The 18,488-nt window shown below is 42.1% G+C and overlaps 1 protein-coding gene and 1 pseudogene across 13 annotated transcripts in view; one reads left to right on the top strand and one right to left on the bottom strand.

Annotated features, from left to right (window-relative positions):
• Positions 1 to 18,488, bottom strand: part of LOC105463922 (GTPase activating protein and VPS9 domains 1) — a 111,073-nt gene that overhangs the window by 52,416 nt on the left and 40,169 nt on the right. For all 13 annotated transcript variants that reach the window (XM_071078345.1, XM_071078346.1, XM_071078340.1 and 10 more), the window contains 6 exons: positions 16,938 to 17,154; positions 12,938 to 13,781; positions 8,967 to 9,053; positions 6,259 to 6,393; positions 5,925 to 6,114; positions 591 to 751 (listed from right to left, as the gene is read on the bottom strand). In XM_071078345.1, the coding sequence (XP_070934446.1) occupies positions 591 to 751; positions 5,925 to 6,114; positions 6,259 to 6,393; positions 8,967 to 9,053; positions 12,938 to 13,781; positions 16,938 to 17,122 (1,602 nt within the window). In that variant the 5' untranslated portion in view covers positions 17,123 to 17,154. The remainder of the gene's footprint in view (positions 1 to 590; positions 752 to 5,924; positions 6,115 to 6,258; positions 6,394 to 8,966; positions 9,054 to 12,937; positions 13,782 to 16,937; positions 17,155 to 18,488) is intronic.
• On the top strand, positions 10,114 to 10,214 carry LOC112423513 (U6 spliceosomal RNA; annotated as a pseudogene).

Below are 18,488 nucleotides of genomic sequence, written 5' to 3'. Positions count from 1 at the left end.
GTGATTAGGTCATGAAGGCAGGGCCCTCACAAATGGAATAAGTGCCCTTATAAAATAGGCCCAACCAGCCAGGTGCGGTGGCTCACACCTGTAATCTCAGCACTTTGGAAGGCAAAGGCAGGTGGATCACCTCAGTTTGGGAGTTTGAGACCTGCCTGACCAACATGTAGAAACCCCACTTCTACTAAAAATATAAAATTAGCTGGGCATGGTGGCGCATGCCTGTAATCCCAGCTACTCAGGAGGCTGAGGCAGGAGAATCGCTTGAACCTGGGATGCGGAGGTTGCAGTGAGCCGAGATCGTGCTATTGCACTCTAGCCTGGGCAACAAGAGCAACACTCCATCTCAAAAAATAAAATAAAATAAGCCCAAAGACACAGCAAGAATACATTATCTATGAACCAGTAAACAGATCCTCATGAGACACTGAATCTGCCTTGACTATAAGACTTCCTGGCCTCTACAAATATGAGAAATAAATTTCTGTTGTTTATAAGCCACCCAACCTCTGGTGTTTTGCTACAGCAGCCTGTATGGACTAAGACATGAATACTGATTTACAGAAGCAACTGACCAAGTACCTTCATACCTCATTTTCTGACATCATCCCTGGAGTAAGCTGGGGACCTGTCCCTAAGGAAATGACCAACACCTCTTCTGGTTGCACCTCCTGGATGGTTTCTTGAGATGATCCTTCATGGTCCATATGTAGGTCCATTAGCATATTGGTGCGGCTTCTGCTCCGAGTTGCTAATAAAAAATTTCAAATACAATAATTTAGAGAAATAGACAAATGAAGAAAATGGTATGCTAAAAACGAAAATATATTTTCTATTAGTGCAGAACATTTGCACATGCACAAGAGTGGTAAAAATATAAATAAGAAAAAACAAAACAAAACAAAAAACTAAATCCTCCCAGTTACTCTACTAATAAAGATTCTCCTTCAAAACTGATAATCAAGAACAGTGATCCAAGTCCATGTTACAGTAAGTGCCATACATATGATCACATCTGCAGAACAGCAAACATGCCCCAATCAATTTAAGACTTGGAGTGACAAAAAAAGAATTACCTCATTTCTTATCTTTTTAAGATGCCTTAACTAATTTTCCTATAAAACGATATAACTGCTACAGGTCTCCCATACTGGTAACTGAACTTACAAGCATCAGAAAATTTCATATGAGGGATTACACCTGTAATCCTAGCACTTTGGGAGGCTGAGGCGGGTGGATTGCCTGAGTTCAGGAGTTTGAGACCGGCCAGGGCAACACGGTAAAACTCCGTCTCTACTAAAATACAAAAAATTAGCCAGGCACGGTGACGTGCACCTGTAATCCCAGCTACTCGGGGGGCTGAGACAGGAGAATCGGTTGAACCAGGCAGGCGGACATTGCAGTGAGCCAAGTCTGCACCACTGCACTCCGGCCTGGGCGTCAGAGCGAGACTCTATCTCAAAAAAAAAAAAAAAAAAAAAGAAAAAGAAAAGAAAAGAAAAAAGAAAATTTCATATGAAAATCTAATAGCCACATAAATAAGATACTTTAGTTAGGCAACTGTTAACAAAACCAGAATCAGTGTTTGTTTTTTTGAGACAGAGTTTCACTCTTGTTGCCCAAGCTAGAGTGCAGTGGTGCAATCTCGGCTCACTGCAATCACCTGCTGGGTTCAAGCAATTCTCCTGCCTCAGCCTCCTGAGTAGCTGGGATTACAGGCAGCCACCACTACACTCAGTGAATTTTGTACTTTTGGTAGAGATGGGGTTTTGCCATGTTGGTCATGATGGATCAAACTCCTGATCTCAGGTGATCCACCACCTCGGCTTCCCCAAGTGCTGGGATTATAGGCATGAGCCACCGTGTCCAGCCCAGAATCAGTTTTTAAATGTACTTTTCCCCCCTGAAATGTATTAATGTCTTTTCAAAGATACAAGAGAGAAAATTTCTTTATGTTTGGATAAAAGGTCCTTTCTGCTTTGGAAACAGTATAAATTAATAAAGGCTTCAATAGCCGGGCGCGGTGGCTCAAGCCTGTAATCCCAGCACTTTGGGAGGCCGAGACGGGCAGATCACGAGGTCAGGAGATCGAGACCATCCTGGCTAACACGGTGAAACCCCGTCTCTACTAAAAAATACAAAAAAAAAAACTAGCCGGGCGAGGTGGCGGGCGCCTGTAGTCCCGGCTACTCGGGAGGCTGAGGCAGGAGAATGGCGGGAACCCGGGAGGCGGAGCTTGCAGTGAGCTGAGATCCGGCCACAGCACTCCAGCCTGGGTGACAGAGCGAGACTCCGTCTCAAAAAAAAAAATAATAATAAATAAATAAATAAAGGCTTCAATTATTTTTGTTTCTTTCCCCTGCATAAAAGCAAACAAAAAATACATTTTTCTAAAATAACTGCTGGGTATGAGCACGCCTGTAATCCTAGCACTCTGGGAGGCTAAGGCAGGTGGATTACCTGAGGTCAGGAGTTCGAGACCAGCCTGGCCAACATGGTGAAACCCCATCTCTACTAAAAATACAAAAAGTTAGCTGAGCATGGTGGCGGGCACCTGTAAGTAATCCCAACTACTTGGGAGGCTGAGGCAGGAGAATCACTTGAACTCGGGAGGTGGAGGTTGCAGTGAGCCTAGATCACACCGTTGCACTCTGGCCTGCACAATAAGAATGAAACTCCGTCTCAAAAAAAAAAAAAAAAAGAAGGCTGGGCGCAGTGGCTCATGTCTGTAATCTCAATACTTTGGGAGGCTGAGGCAGGTAGATAACCTGAGGCCGGGAGTTCAAGTCCAGCCTGACCAACATGGAGAAACCCCATCTCTACTAAAAATACAAAATTAGCTTGGGCGTGGTGGCACACGCCTGTGATCCCATCTACTCAGGAGGCTGAGGCAGGAGAATGGCTTGAACCTGGGAGGCAGAGGTTGTGGTAAGCCGAGATTGTGCTACTGTACTCCAGCCTGGGCAACAAGAGCTAGACTCTGTCTCAAAAAAAAAAAAAAAAAAAAAATCAAGAAAAAAATAAAAGTTTCTATTTTCTTTCAGAGGGCAATAAAATTCAGTACAACCAGAATACTAAATAGAAATTATGTTTTGGTACAAAATAATGAAAAATAGAGACATAAAGCAAAAACAACTATAGCAGCAGCAAAAGTCACTTCACAGTGTATGAAAGCTGACCTACTTGAAGACAGAAGCAGAAATATAAATAATCATCTTTCTTTACAATGCTGATTAATGTTCATTAATCACAGAGCACACATCAATTTCCAAGTCTAAAACAGGCCTACTCACACCTTTATTTGCTTACCCTATCTTCTATTGAATTGCAAATTGAAATTCAAGTTCATAAACAGATCTATGAATCGTAACAAACTCTGCAACTATAATTTATAAAAATGCAAGCAATCAAATTTTATGTAGCAATTTACATAAAGTAAAAGCAACATGCACATGGAGCATACTTTTATAAACTATTTCTTAAATAAAATTATAAAAGAAGATAAGAACAGCCTATTACCCACCAAACGGGGTTACTAGTGTAATATGAGCGGTAATATTGGTAGCTGAGGAATCCCAGGCAGTGATGGCTGCTAACTGTTGTCCTGGGTTGCGAAAGCATTAAATAGAAAGAAAATCAACCCTCTGAACAATGGACAAATTTTTTAAGACACAAAATAAATGCAATAGCCAGATAACAAGACTATACAAAATAATACTGGGCATACATTTGAAATTCACTTTCCATCAGACTCATATTTAATGACACTTTTAGAAAATGGGAAATGAAAAACCTAATGTATAGCAGTGAACAATGGGGAAAAAAAATCTCTGATTTACTAAAAATCATTTACTTCATCATGTGAACAGAGTGCAAACAGCCCATAAAAAAACCATTAAATGCCCGGGCATGGTGGCTCACACCTGTAATCCCAGCACTTTGGGAGGCCGAGGCGGGTGGATCACCTGAGGTTAGGAGTTCAAGACGAGCCTGGCCAACATGGCAAAACCCCATCTCTACTAAAAATATAAAAATTAGCCAGGTATGGTGGTGGGCATCTATAATCCCAGCCACTAGGGAGGCTGAGGCAGAAGAATTGCTTGAACCCAGGAGGTAGCGGTTGCAGTGAGCTGAGATTGTGCCACTGCACTCCAGCCTGGGCAACAAGAATGAGACTCCATTTAAAAAAAAAAAAAAAGGCCGGGCACGGTGGCTCAAGCCTGTAATCCCAGCACTTTGGGAGGCCGAGACGGGCGGATCACGAGGTCAGGAGATCGAGACCATCCTGGCTGACACGGTGAAACCCCGTCTCTACTAAAAAATACAAAAAAACTAGCCGGGCGAGGTGGCGGGCGCCTGTAGTCCCAGCTACTCGGGAGGCTGAGGCAGGAGAATGACGTGAACCCGGGAGGCGGAGCTTGCAGTGAGCCAAGATCACGCCACTGCACTCCAGCCTGGGCGGCAGAGCGAGACTCTGTCTCAAAAAAAAAAAAAAAAAAAAAAAACCATTAAGTGCAAAATCCCTTTTTCTATTTTTTATTTTGAAAACTGACATATTGGGGTGATACAATAAGACAAAGACTTGAAGAGTATGATGCCACACTCCTGTTGATACAATTCCACGTTATGTTAAATATAAGGTAGATTAATTTTAAGAAACTGGCAGTTCTTAATGAATTAGCTCACAGAAGTTTAAAAGCAAAGTCCCTCTCTTCAAAATGCATAAATTAAAAAGAACTATGTTCACTAAGTGTTGCTGAGTTCCTCATTATAATTAGGCAGGCACTAAAATAATCCTGTTCCCCTGGCTTAAACACTTTTTCCCCATCTTGTTTACTTTGCCTAACTTCCATTCATCACAAAGCGCAAACAGGCTTCACCTGCTCCAAGATCTTCTCCTGATACCATCACCATTTTGGCTAAGTTAGGTGTCCCCATAACCCTCATACTTATCTCCCCAGAATGCATAGTACACTGAAGGGTACTAGTCTCTTCTTGTTTTCCCTAACTAAACTATCAATAGCCAACTTGACAGTAAGGGCAGGTCCTAATGGTCTTTGTATCCAGTGTCTATCACAATGTCTCATGTGCAAGACACATCCACTCTCACAGGACTTTTGTGGGGATTAAATGAAACAACATTTATAAAGTGCCTACCCAGAGTATGGAACACGGTACATGCTCAATTAATTTTTTTGTAGACAGATAGATAACAAATATTAACCAAGCAAATAAGTCTTAATCAAACAGAATTCTTAAATAAGCAAACTTGAAATAAAATGAAACTTTTGCTTTATTTTATAACATTAAGATATCTTAGCTCAGTTGATAAAACAGTGATTATTAATGAAAATAATAATAGAAAAATACTATTATTTTCCACTTTATTGATGGAAACTTCTAAAATAATATTGTTTATTACATTATTTAGAACTTTGTAGAAATGAGGGGGCTACCTAATTTTTTTTTTTTTGAGATAGGGTCTCACTCTGTCACCGAGGCTGAAGTGCAACGGCATGATCATGGTTCACTGCAGCCTCAACCCCCCAGGCTCAAGCAATCTCCCCATCTCAGCCTCCCAAGTAGCTGGGACCACAAGGCACGTGCCACCCTCTTTAAAACTACTGAGGGCTACATAGTTTTAAAAATGACTGCTTATAACATTTCCAAAATGTTTTCAAGAAAAGACAATAAAATTTGAACAAAGTATACTGTGGATAGAAAAGTAGGTAGACAAAGCTAAAGCCTACTGATAAACCTTAACTAATCTGATACAATTTCTAAAAATTGAAATACCATCAGTAAACATGAAGAGAAAGACTTTCCCAAGTACTTAAACATATATTCCAAAACACTGAGCAATAACAAAGGCTAACGAAATATTAAACTTAAGAGAAAGCTCCGATATGAGAAATTCTCTTTACCTATAGGTAATCGATTCTTTTTATTTGCTGGAGTGGTTGCCGGAGACAGCTGAGGCGTATTGTAGGGAGTCATTTCTAAACTGCTGCTTTTTCCTGGCTTGGCTGGGGGTAGGTTTGCCAATAAATTGTCAAGAGCCATTCTATCTTCTCTCAGTTGATCTCCAGACATCACACTCTTCATAAAATTCACCTGGCAAAAGCAAAGAACATTAGCTAGTGAAATCACTTTTTCAAATATAATATGTATTTCCCACACAATGTACTCATGTATGTCTCTGCTCACGCTTAGCTAAAAGACTTTTGAGAAAATTCTATCGAACAATGAAGCCATTACCAGAGTAATAAGCTGACTATAGGTTATATAAACCACAGTTCTGCTCAATCCTTCCAGAAGATTAACGGAAGACAATGGAGGGGTCTCCACTGCACGGCCCCCAATCACAACATCAAGGAACGCGGCAACACAGCTCTGTTAAAACAGGGAAACAACAGTGAAACATTTCCCTTTAAAATACTGGAAAGAAATTTCTGATTAAAGTGGACAAGCATGAAAACATTTTAACATCTTAAAAATCACATTTTTTTAAGATGTTAAATAATTTTTTTTTTTTTGGAGACGAAGTTTCACTCTTTTGCCCAGGCTGGAGTGAAATAGCGCCATCTTGGCTCACTGCAACCTCTGCGCACCTCCTCCCCCACTGTAATTTTCCTGCCTCAGCTTCCAGAGTAGCTGGGATTATAGGCGCCATGACCATGCCCGGCTAACTTTTGTATTTTTAGTAGAGATGGGGTTTTGCCATGTTGCACGGGCTGGTCTGGAACTCCTGACCTCAGGTGATCCACCCGCCTCAGCCTCCCAAAATGCTAGAAATACAAGTGTGAGCCACCCCGCCTGGCCTAATTTTTGTATTTTTTTGTAGAGATGGGGTTTCACCATGTTGCCCAGACTGGTCTCAAACTTGTGAGCTCAAGCGATCCACCCACCTCAGCTTCCCAAAGTGTGCCCAGCACTAGGACTACAAGCATGAGCCACTGCACCCAACCTAAAACATTAAATTCTTTTTATAATGATATAGTCTAAAATCTTGGGGCTGGGTGTGGTGGTGTATGCCTGCAATCCCAGCACTTTGGGCAGCCAAGGTGGGTGGGCTGCTTGAGCTCAGAAGTTCGAAACCACTTGGGCAACAGGGCAAAACCTTGTCTCTACAAAAAATACCAAAATTAGCCAGGTGTGGTGGCGCACACCTGTAGTCCCAGCTACTTGGGAAGCTGAGGTGGGAGGATTGCTTGCTCCAGGGAGGTCAAGACTGCAGTGAGCTGAGATGGCGTCACTGGGTGACAAAGTGAGACCCTGTCTCAAAAAAAAAGAAAATAACAATAAGATGTTGGAGACAAACATAACACAACACAGAACAGTATATACATTGTGCTACTATTTCTGAAAGGGGAAGGAGTGGTTGGAAGTATATAGTGTACGTAGGAATTTGCTTGTAAACATATTGACCTCTAGAAGGATACACAACCTGATAACATCAAGAATCTTTCGGGGACCAGGCATGGTGGCTCACACCTATAATTCCAGCTACTAGGAGGCTGAGGCAGGAGAATTGCTTGAACCTGGGAGGCAGAGTTAACAGTGAGCCGAGATCACGCCATTGCACTCTGGTCTGGGTGACAACAGCAAACCTCTGTGACAAGAGGGAAACTCAGTCTCAAAAAAAATCTTTTGTTGGGGGCGGGGAATGAAGACTAGAGATGAGAGGGGGAAGGGAAATTTTACTCAAATATCCTTGAATTTTCATAGGTTGAATGTATAGCTTAATCAAAGTAAGACTGATTAAAACTTTATTTAACTAAATTAATTGAACAATGTCATGGATGTTAACTTATAAACCACACTTAAAATTAAACAATTATCGACCAGGATGGTGGCTGACATCTATAATCCTAGCACGCCAGAATGCTGAGGCAGGAAGATCGCTTGAGGCCAGGAGTCAAGACCAGTCTGGGCAACAGCAACACCTCATCTCTATAACAATAAAAACAGACAGGCATGGTAGCATGCCCCTATAGCCCAGGTACTTGGGAGGCTGAGGTGGAAGGACTGCTTGAGCCCAGGAGTTTGAGCTATGATCACACCACTGCACTCCAGCCTGGGCAACAGAGTAAGACACCGACTCAAAAATTTAAAAGTTGGCCAGGTGCGGTAGCTCACGCCTGTAATCCCAGCACTTTGGGAGGCCGAGTTGGGTAGATCACAAGGCCAGGAGTTCAAGACCAGCCTGGCCAAGATGGTGAAACCCAGTCTCTACTAAAAATACAAAAATTAGCCAGGCGTGGTGGCATGCGCCTGTAGTCCCAGCTACCAGGGAGGGTGAGGCAGAGAGTCGCTTGAACCTGGAGGCAGAGGGTGCAGTGAGCCGAGATCATGCTACCACACTCCAGCCTAGGTAACAGAGCGAGACTCCGTCTCAAAAAAAAAAAAAAAAACTTTTTTTTTTTTTTTTTTTTTTTTTTTTTGAGACGGAGTCTCGCTCTGTAGCCCAGGCTGGAGTGCAGTGGCCGGATCTCAGCTCACTGCAAGCTCCGCCTCCCGGGTTTACGCCATTCTCCGGCCTCAGCCTCCCGAGTAGCTGGGACTACAGGCACCCGCCACCTCGCCCGGCTAGTTTTTTTTTGTATTTCTTAGTAGAGACGGGGTTTCACCGTGTTAGCCAGGATGGTCTCGATCTCCTGACCTCGTGATCCGCCCGTCTCGGCCTCCCAAAGTGCTGGGATTACAGGCTTGAGCCACCGCGCCCAGCCAAAAAAAAAAAAAACTTTTTAAAATAAAATAATCTTAATAGCTCTTTGATTCTCTTTATGATGGCATCTCCTCAATACGTCTGTGGGAGTTAATCATCTTTAAATGCTGCTGATCCAATACTGTAGCTAATTAAAAGAACATTTAATTCAGACATCACCTAAGGACAAGATTTAATAAAGAGAACAGTTAGGCTCACTAATACTTCAGAATTTTCTAGAAATCGTATTTATTCTTACTTTGTCAAATTTTCCAAGGCTGCTCTTTGTTCGGGGATCTCCTTCTTCAGAGCCAGTCATTGCTAACTGCTGCAAAAGGCGGCCTACCTGCAACCCAAAGCAGCGGTAGGGAAACATAAGCTACAGACAGATACTCATAAATGCCTCTCTGTGAAAGCAAGCACATCTATTCAATTCTCAAAATCTGTTTCATAATACTATTCATACCACCTGACCAGGCATATGAAATAGTATCCCCCAAAGATGTGTACCTTATGTTGGCTTTTGCTATTTTTAGATTAAGAGTTAGAGAAAGTATAAATTTTTGCTTTAATTTCTCTTTAACACATAAGGGGAACATTATGTGTTAACATTAGGGGGGAAAAGCACAACTACATTTGTTTCTGACATTGTACTTTTCATGTGTTTAGAGCTTTTTAAATTAATTTGTAAAAGCTGACTCATTCATTAAATTACCTTAAGTTAATATTAAGAACATTACCCTATAGAGTTCATAAAGCACTCAAGGTAGAATTATTTTCCTAGATTTAAAAGCGAATGATTCCTACCTAACATAAGCTGGTTTGATAAAGTAAATACTAATTCATAGAACAAGGACCCTACTGGCAAAAGTTGTTACTGTACTCTTTTTAAAGGCTAATGGAAGTTATTACAGCATCCTCTTCTTAATATCTGGGACAAGACCCCCTTTTTACTGATTCTGAAAATATGTGATTCAATCTCTACTGGAATGACAAAAAAAAAAAAAAAACAAAACTACAAATACATTATATACCATAAGAATAAATTTAAGTGTTTCATGGACCAGACACAGTGGCTTACGCCTATAATCCCAGCACTTTGAGAGGCCAAGTTAGGAGGATTACCTGAGGCCAGGAGTCCAAGACCAGCCTGGACAAGAAAGCAAGACCCTGTCTCTACAAAAATATTTTTAAAATGAGCCAGGTGTGCTGGTACACACGTCCAGTCCCAGTTACTCAGGAGGGTGAGGCAGGAGGGTCACTTGAGCCCAGGTGTTCAAAGGCTACAGGGAGCTAAGATGGCACCACCGCACTCCAGCCTGGGTGACAGAGTGAGACTCTGTCTAAAAAAAAAAAAAACAAAAAAACCCCCTACTGTTTCATGGATAAGTAGTCAAAAATTTTGTGCTCACTTCAGAAGCACATACTAAAATTGGAACTCCACAGAGATTAGCATGGCACCTGTGCAAGGATGACACAAATTTGTGAAGAGCTCCACATAATTTTTTTTAATTTATAAAAGTTAAAAAAAAAGTTAACTTTATTTCAGGCATTTCTATATAGTGAATTGTTAAACACCCCAAGGTGATATAACTGATCATAAAAAAGAGCTGCCGGGCGTGGTGGCTCACGCCTGTAATCCCAGCACTTTGGGAGGCCGAGGCGGGCGGATCACAAGGTCAGGAGATCGAGACCACGGTGAAACCCCGTCTCTACTAAAAATACAAAAAATTAGCCGGGCGCGGTTGTGGGCGCCTGTAGTCCCAGCTACTCGGGAGGCTGAGGCAGGAGAATGGCGTGAACCCGGGAGGCGGAGCTTGCAGTGAGCCGAGATCGCGCCACTGCACTCCAGCCTGGGCGACACAGCGAGACTCCGTCTAAAAAATAAATAAATAAATAAAATTAAATTAAATTAAAAAGAGCTAATCCTTTTTTTCTGATTTTTTATTTTTTTAATTAATTAATTAATTTTTTTTGAGATGGAGTTTCACTCTTATTGCCCAGGCTGGAGTGCATTGGCGCAATCTCACCTCACTGCAACCTTCATTTCCCAGGTTCAAGCAATTCTCCTGCCTCAGCCTCCCAAGTAACTGGGATTACAGGCATGTGACACCACACTGGCTAATTTTGTATTTTTAGTAGAGACGGGGTTTCTCCATGTTGGTCAGGTTGGTCTCAAACTCCGGACATCAGGTGATCCGCCCGCCCGGGCCTCCCAAAGTGCTGGGATTATAGGCATGAGCCACCGCAGCCGGCTAACTTTTTTTTTTTTTAAATAGATATGGGGTGGTGGGGGGTCTCACTGTGTTGCCCAGGCTGGTCTCAAAATCCCGACCTCAAACGATCTGCCCACCTTGGCCTCCCAAAGTGCTGAGATTACAGGTGACAGCCACCGCACCAAGTCTGAGCTAATCATTTTTTAAAAATCACCCAAGGCTGGGTGTGGTGGCTCACACCTGTAATCCCAGTACTTTGGGAGGCCAAGGCGGGCAGATCATCTGAGGTCAGGAGTTCGAGACCAGCCTGACCAACATGGTGAAACCCCGTCTCTACTGAAAATACAAAGTTAGCCAGGTGTGGTGGTGCATGCCTGTAATCCCAGGCACTTGGGAGGCTGAGGCAGGAGAATCACTTGAATCCCGGAGGCGGAGGTTGCAGTGAGACGAGATTGTGCCATTGCACTACAACATGAGCAACAGAGCAAAACTCCGTCTAAAAAAAATAATAAAACGGCTGGGCGTAGTGGCTCACGCCTGTAATCCCAGCACTTTGGGAGGCTGAGGCAGGCGGATCACGAGGTCAGGAGATCAAGACCATCCCGGTGCTAACACGGTGAAACCCCGTCTCTACTAAAAATACAAAAAATTTGCCAGGCATGGTGGCACGCACCTATAATCCCAGCTTTTCAGGAGGCTGAGGCAGGAGAGTCACCTGAAGCCAGGAGGCAGAGGTTGCAGTGAGCCGAGATCACGCCACTGCACTCCAGCCTGGGCAACAGAGCCAGACTCCGTCTCCAAATAATAATAATAATAATAAAATAAAAAATAAAAATCACCCAAAAATAGTCTATTCTAAATAAACACCAGTTCTTCACACTATATCTGAGGGATAAGGTGTGATGAAAAGAGTCCATGAAGAAATAATAACATGACTTCAGTCGTTCAGATGATTGCAAAAAAAATATACATCCAAAAATCCTCTTTCCGAAACTCTTAGAAGAGTTTCAGATTTCAGAATTCAGAGCTTTTAGAAAGGTAATGCAGTGTATATACACAACATGTTCAATATACAGATGGCATTTTGTAATCAAATGAATCAACATTTCTGCAACAAAATATGAGTATTCACTAGCACTAAATGGAATAACAATTATAAATATAGCTGGGCATGGTGGCGTTCCCCTGTAATCTCAGCTACTCAGGAAGCTGAGGCAGGAGAATCGCTTGAACCCAGGAGGCGGAGGTAGCAGTGAGCCAAGATCGCATCATTGCACTCCAGCCTGGGCAACAAGAGTGAAACTTCATCTCAAAAAAGAAAAATGAAAAAAAAAAAAAAAATTGTGAATAGCCTCATGTTACTTCAGCACAGGTTTTGCTACCAAATAAGGTATAGAAGACATTCAGTTTTTGTTCATTTCGGGTTCTGAAATTTTAGAAAAGGGATGGTGGACTTGTTCTAGAAAATCTAATCAACTCTACATTCAAGTGCGTGAGGATTCCATTTAAAAACAAACACAGCCGGGTGCAGTGGCTCATGCCTGTAATCCCAGGACTTTGGGAGGCCGAGGCGGGCAGATCACAAGGTCAGGAGTTTGAGACCAGCCTGACTAACATGGTGAAACCCCCTCTCTACCAAAAATACAAAAATTAGCCAGAAGTGGTGGTACATGCCTGTAATCCCAGCTACTCAGGAGGCTGAGGCAGGAGAATTGCTTGAACCTGGGAGGCGGAGGTTGCAGTGAGCTGAGAATGCACCACTGCACTACAGCCTGGGTGACAGAATAAGACTCCGCCTCAAAAAATAGACAAAGACAAAATGTTTTGTGACCACCATAGTTTTAAATCGCAGTATTACTGCTTTTATTTAATAAAATGCAAATACTTAGAGCTGGTTGAGAAAATGTCGTAAGATTATACAAATATTGTCGTCATATTATTTGTTCCCACCCCCACAGCCCAATCAACTGATTTTAAACTAAATGTCACATTAATAATAATAGCAAAAGCATACCTGCATCAGATTAAATCGTGCTACCTCATTAATAGGAGCATCAGAAATTATTCCATACTGTTCTGGATTGACAACTGCAGGACAAATGAAGCAGGCCAACAGGAGATCAGTACACATTGCCCTGACCTCCCCCACTTCCAGCCTATCTACACAGGAGAGGGTTTTGTACATCTGAGACACGATCCACCTTAAACTATGTGGAAAACAGTATGTGTTCTGTTTGAGATAACCAATAAATTTGTTCACCAAAGCCACTAGTTTGGCTTCATTGGACTCCACCATTTCTTGAACTTTTTGCCTGAATCTGTCTGAGCCCTTCTCTCCAAAGAGTTTTTCCTGCTGAGATGGGGAGAACCTCTCAATTAGCTTGTTTGGATCTGTTTCCAGGTGATCTTCATCTTCAACAAGGAGTTGCATAATTGGCTCATGTAAAGTGGCTGTGAGGAAAAGTTTGGCAGAAAACAGTCCTTCAGAAAAAAGTTTAAATAAGATGCTGAAGGCACAAGTTCCTCTCCTCAAAAGTCGCCTAGGGTTGTCACTTTCTTTAAGTTCAAATTCAATCAAGTATCGCAAAACCTGAAGGAGGTAGCTTTCATCTTCTTGCATGATGCAATTGCCATACAGGGATGTAAAAACTGTGTAAATAACACTTTGTGTGTTCTCCTGATTAAGTTTCTCTCCAGCAACCAAAGAGGAGGCAATAAGACGAGGATTTTCCCTCAATCGACTCAAGAATTCTCCATAAGCAGTCTCCTGAAATCCCAATTGCTTATACCCATCAACAAATTGTGTATCTTCCAAAATTTTGGCATGTTGGCAACATTCAGCAGGGGAAGCTTCAGCACTACAAAAAAATGAGCAAACAAGCAAAATAATAGTATTAATAATAACACATATGCTATATCCAAACATGGATATATGAGTTGATTATAGTCCCAACAATAAGATCACTCTGAATTGCTAAAATTTTTTAGACCAACAGCAACTCAATGAGTAAAGGAAGACAAAACTAAAAAGTACAAAGGACAATTTCCTCATATCAAAACAGAATCAATGAAAAGTATTGGGGCTGGGTGCAGTGGCTCACACCCGTAATGCCAGCACTTTGGGAGGCTGAGGCAGGCAAATCATTTGAGGCCAGGAGGTCGAGACCAGCCTGGTCAACATGGCAAAACTCCCATCTCTTCTAAAAATACAAAAATTAGCCAGGCATGGTGGCAGGCACCTATAATCCCAGCTACTTGGAAGGCTGAGGCAGGAGAATCGCTTGAACTCAGAAGGTAGAGGATGCAGTGAGCCAAGATCGTGCCACTACACTCCAGCCTGGCCAACAGAGCAAGACTCTGTCTGGAAAAAAAAAAGAAAGAAAGAAAATTATCAGTTTGTAGATCCTAAAAACTGTCCAGCCCTCTTATGAACTAAATTAAAATTAGCTGCAGGACGGGCACAGTGGCTCACACCTGTAATCCCAGCACTTTGGGAGGCCAAGGTGGGAGAATCACTTGAGCCCAGGAGTTCGAGACCAGCCTGGAAAATATGGTGAAACTCCATCTCTACAAAAAAAAAAAAATGAAAATTAGCTAGATGTGGTGGCGTGTGCCTGTAGTCCCAGCACTCAGGAAGCTGAGGTGGGAGAATCGCTTGAGCTCAGGGGCTTGTGACAGCAGTGACCCAAGATCACACCACTGCATTCCAGCCTGGGCGACACAGCCAGATCCTGTCTGAAAAAAAAAATATCAGCTACAGTTAAACTGCTTATGTTTATTTATGGACACAAGAAAGTTTACAAATATTCAAGTACGAAAAAAAAATAAAAATGAAGTCCATATCAGCATATTGCTCAACCGTCCTCAACAGCAACATGCCAGTATGTAATGACCTGCAGAATCACATCCTTTAACCAGGCTTTTTGCTTCTGGGAACAAATCCAAATAAAATAAGCCTAAAAGATGTGGGGAAAAAAACACAATGCCCACAATAGCACTGTTCTTTTTTTTTTTAACTCATTTTTATTGAGGTAAAATACAGAAAAGTGCACAAGTGTCAAGCGTTCAGCTCAAACAATTTTTACACATCTATGCACCCAGTAATCACCACTCAGATTAAGACATGGAACATTTTAAACACCCAAGAACGCTTTCACATGCCCTTTCCCAGTCAATACCACCCTCTCAAGTCCAACAAGTAACCATTATTCTGATTTCTGCCATCAAAGATCAGTCCTGCCTTTTTGAACTTCATACAAATGGAATCATACAGTACATATTCTTTTGCATCTGGCTTATATTCTCAACAGCACTGATATTCTTAGAGTTAAAAACTGTTCTTGGCCAAGCGGGGTGGCTCATACCTATAATCCCAGCACTTTGGGAGGTCAAGGGGGCAGATCATGAGGTCAGGAATTTGAGACCAGCCTGACCAACATGATGAAACCTCGTCTCTACTAAAAATACAAAAATTAGCCAGGCATGGTGGCACGCATCTGTAATCCCAGTTACACAGGAGGCTGAGGCAGGAGAATCTCTTGAACCCAGGAGGCAGAGGTTGCAGTGAGCTGAGATCGTGCCACTGCACTCCAGCCTGGGCAACAGAGCAAGACTCCGACTCAAAAAATAAAATAAAATAAATAAAATAAAAACTGTTCTTTGTAGATATTAAGACAATAAAATATGTGGTTTCTAAACCCAAAAAATAGCTATACAATATCGAAACACGGAAACATAGATAGATAGATAGACAGACAGACAGATAGATAAATAATTTTTTTTTTTTTTTGGGAGACAGAGTCTCACTCAGTCGCCCAGGCTAGAGTATAGGGGTGCAATTTTGGTTCACTGAAACCTCCACCTCCTGGGTTCAAGCCATTCTTCTGCCTCAGCCTCCCAAGTAGCTGGGATTACAGACGTATGCCACCATGCCCAGCTAATTTTTGTATTTTTAGTACAGATGGGGTTTCATCATCTTGGTCAGTCTGGTTTCGAAATCCTGATCTCATGATCCACCTGTCTTGGCCTCCCAAAGTGCTAGGATTACAGGCATGAGCCACCGCGCCCAGCTGGAAACCTATATATTAAATATTAGGAGAAAAGCAGAACAGATAATTTCCTCTCTACAACAACATTTTTTTTCTTTTGAGACAGAGTCTTGTTCTGTCGCCCAGGTTTCAGTGCAGTGGCAAGATCTCGGCTCACTGCAACCTCCACCTCCCAGGTTCAACCAGTTCTCTGCCTCAGCCTCCCAAGAAGCTGGGATTATAGGCACCTACCACAATGCCCGGATAATTTTTGTATTTTTAGTAGAGATGGGGTTTCACCATTTTGGCCAGGCTGGTCTTGAACTCCTGACCTCATGATCCACCCGCCTCAGCCTCCCAAAGTGCTGGGATTACAGGTGTGAGCCACCACGCCCAGCCAACAATAACATTTTATACAGACAAAGACACAAAACCAATTGGTGTGATATAAAATGTCAATGCTAGGCCGGGCGCGGTGGCTCAAGCCTGTAATCCCAGCACTTTGGGAGGCCGAGACGGGCGGATCACGAGGTCAGGAGATCGAGATCATCCTGGCTAACACGGTGAAACCCCCTCTCTACTAAAAAATACAAAAAAACTAGCCGGGCGAGGTGGTGGGCGCCTGTAGTCCCAGCTACTCGGGAGGCTGAGGCAGGAGAATGGCGTAAACCCGGGAGGCGGAGCTTGCAGTGAGCTGAAATCCGGCCACTGCACTCCAGCCTGGGTAACAGAGCGAGACTCCGTCTTTTAAAAAAAAAAAAAAAAAAAAAAAGTCAATGCTTAAGTTATAATTTTCTATAACAGTGCCTAAGTTATTTAATAATCAAAATAAACTGTATTATAAGCAAAGACTCACCTTAACGTTGATGTAAAATTATCTTAAATAATGTACTTTGTTGGAAATGGATTCATTTATTTACAGTTACTAATTTATTTACAGAATCATAGTGGTTCACAAAATTTAAAACCTGAAAATCATTTCTTTACCTGGTTATGATAAGCCGATCCAAATTGATTCTCTGTTGCTTCGCAATCCATGCTGTACGATACAGCTTTTCAGCTGTCTTAAGTACATCTGCATTGAGCCTCTGAATGAGCTGTTTCTCAGAGTTTACATATAAGCGTTCCTGCTTGAGGTGATGAGCCAGAGTATGAATATCTAGCTTCACCATCTTCAGTGTAGGAAAGGCTCAAAGACTGATCACTAAGAGTAAAAAGATAAATATTTAAAGTTTATGTATGTCACTGAAGCTTTTTTCTAAAATCAAAAGGGATAGGAGAACACTTTAAGAATTAAGTCACACTTGGGCAGACACGGTGGCTCACTCCTATAATCCCAGCACTCTGCGAGGCCCAGGCGGGCAAATCACAAGGTCAAGAAATCGAGACCATCCTGGCCAACATGGTGAAACCCCCGTCTCTACTAAAATACAAAAAATTAGCCAGGCATGGTGGCGCGCGCCTGTAGTCCAAGCTACTCAGAAGGCTGAGGCAGGGGGATTGCTTGAACCCGGGAGGCAGAGGGTGCAGTGAGCTGAGATTGCGCCACTGTACTCCAGCCTGGTGACAGAGCGAGAATCAGTCTCAAAAAAAAAAGAAAAAAAAGAAAAAAAAAATAGGTTACATTTGATACCACTTTTAACTCTAATTTTCAAATAATCTCTATCTTTTTACTACAGAAGTATTATAGGTTCAGTAGAAAAATTGGTAAATACAGATAAGCAAAAAGAAAAAAAAGCTCACTCCTAAGGCCACAGCTCAGAGATAGCTGCTGTAAACCCTGTGTATATCCTCAAATACAATGTCTATTTGTTAACCCCAGATTTATCCTTGACTGTACTCTTTCTAATCACAATCAAAATATCCTGTTGATTCTATCTTCAAAATATATCTAAAATCTGACTACTAATTCCTGCCATCCCCCCATTGCTAATTACATCAGTTCTCACTACGAGGTGTGTAATCACCACGTCCTAAGTGATCTCACTGCTTCTTTTATTGTACTTCTAAAGTCTGTTCTCTACATAGCATAGTGAATTAAAAAGTCAGATCACGGCCAGGCACAGAGACTCACGCATGTAATCCCAGCACTTTGGGAGGCCAAGGCAGGTGGATCACCTGAGGTCAGGAGTTTGAGACCAGCCTGGTTAACATGATGAAACTCCGTTTCTACTAAAAATACAAAAATTAGTTGGGTGTGGTGATGTACACCTGTAGTCACAGCTACTCGGGAGGCTGAGGCAGAATTATTAGAACCTGTTAGGCAGAGGTTGCAGTGAGCCAAGAGCATGCCACTGCACTCCAGCCTGGTCAACAGGTCTCAAAAAGAAAGAAAGAAAGGAAAGAAAGGAAAGAAAGAAAAGAAAGAAAAGAAAGGAAAGAAAGGAAGAAAGAAAAAGAAAGAAAGAAAGAAAGAAAGAAAGAAAGAAAGAAAGAAAGAAAGAAAGAAAGAAAGAAAGAAAGAAAGAAAGAAAGAAAGAAAGAAACAAAACAAAACTTAAGTCAGACCACTTTATTACTTTATTCCCCTACTGGAAA

This window comes from Macaca nemestrina, chromosome 14, assembly GCF_043159975.1.
Source record: "Macaca nemestrina isolate mMacNem1 chromosome 14, mMacNem.hap1, whole genome shotgun sequence".
NCBI classification, from domain to species: domain Eukaryota; kingdom Metazoa; phylum Chordata; class Mammalia; order Primates; family Cercopithecidae; genus Macaca; species Macaca nemestrina.
This window is presented reverse-complemented; position numbering and strand designations above follow the sequence as displayed.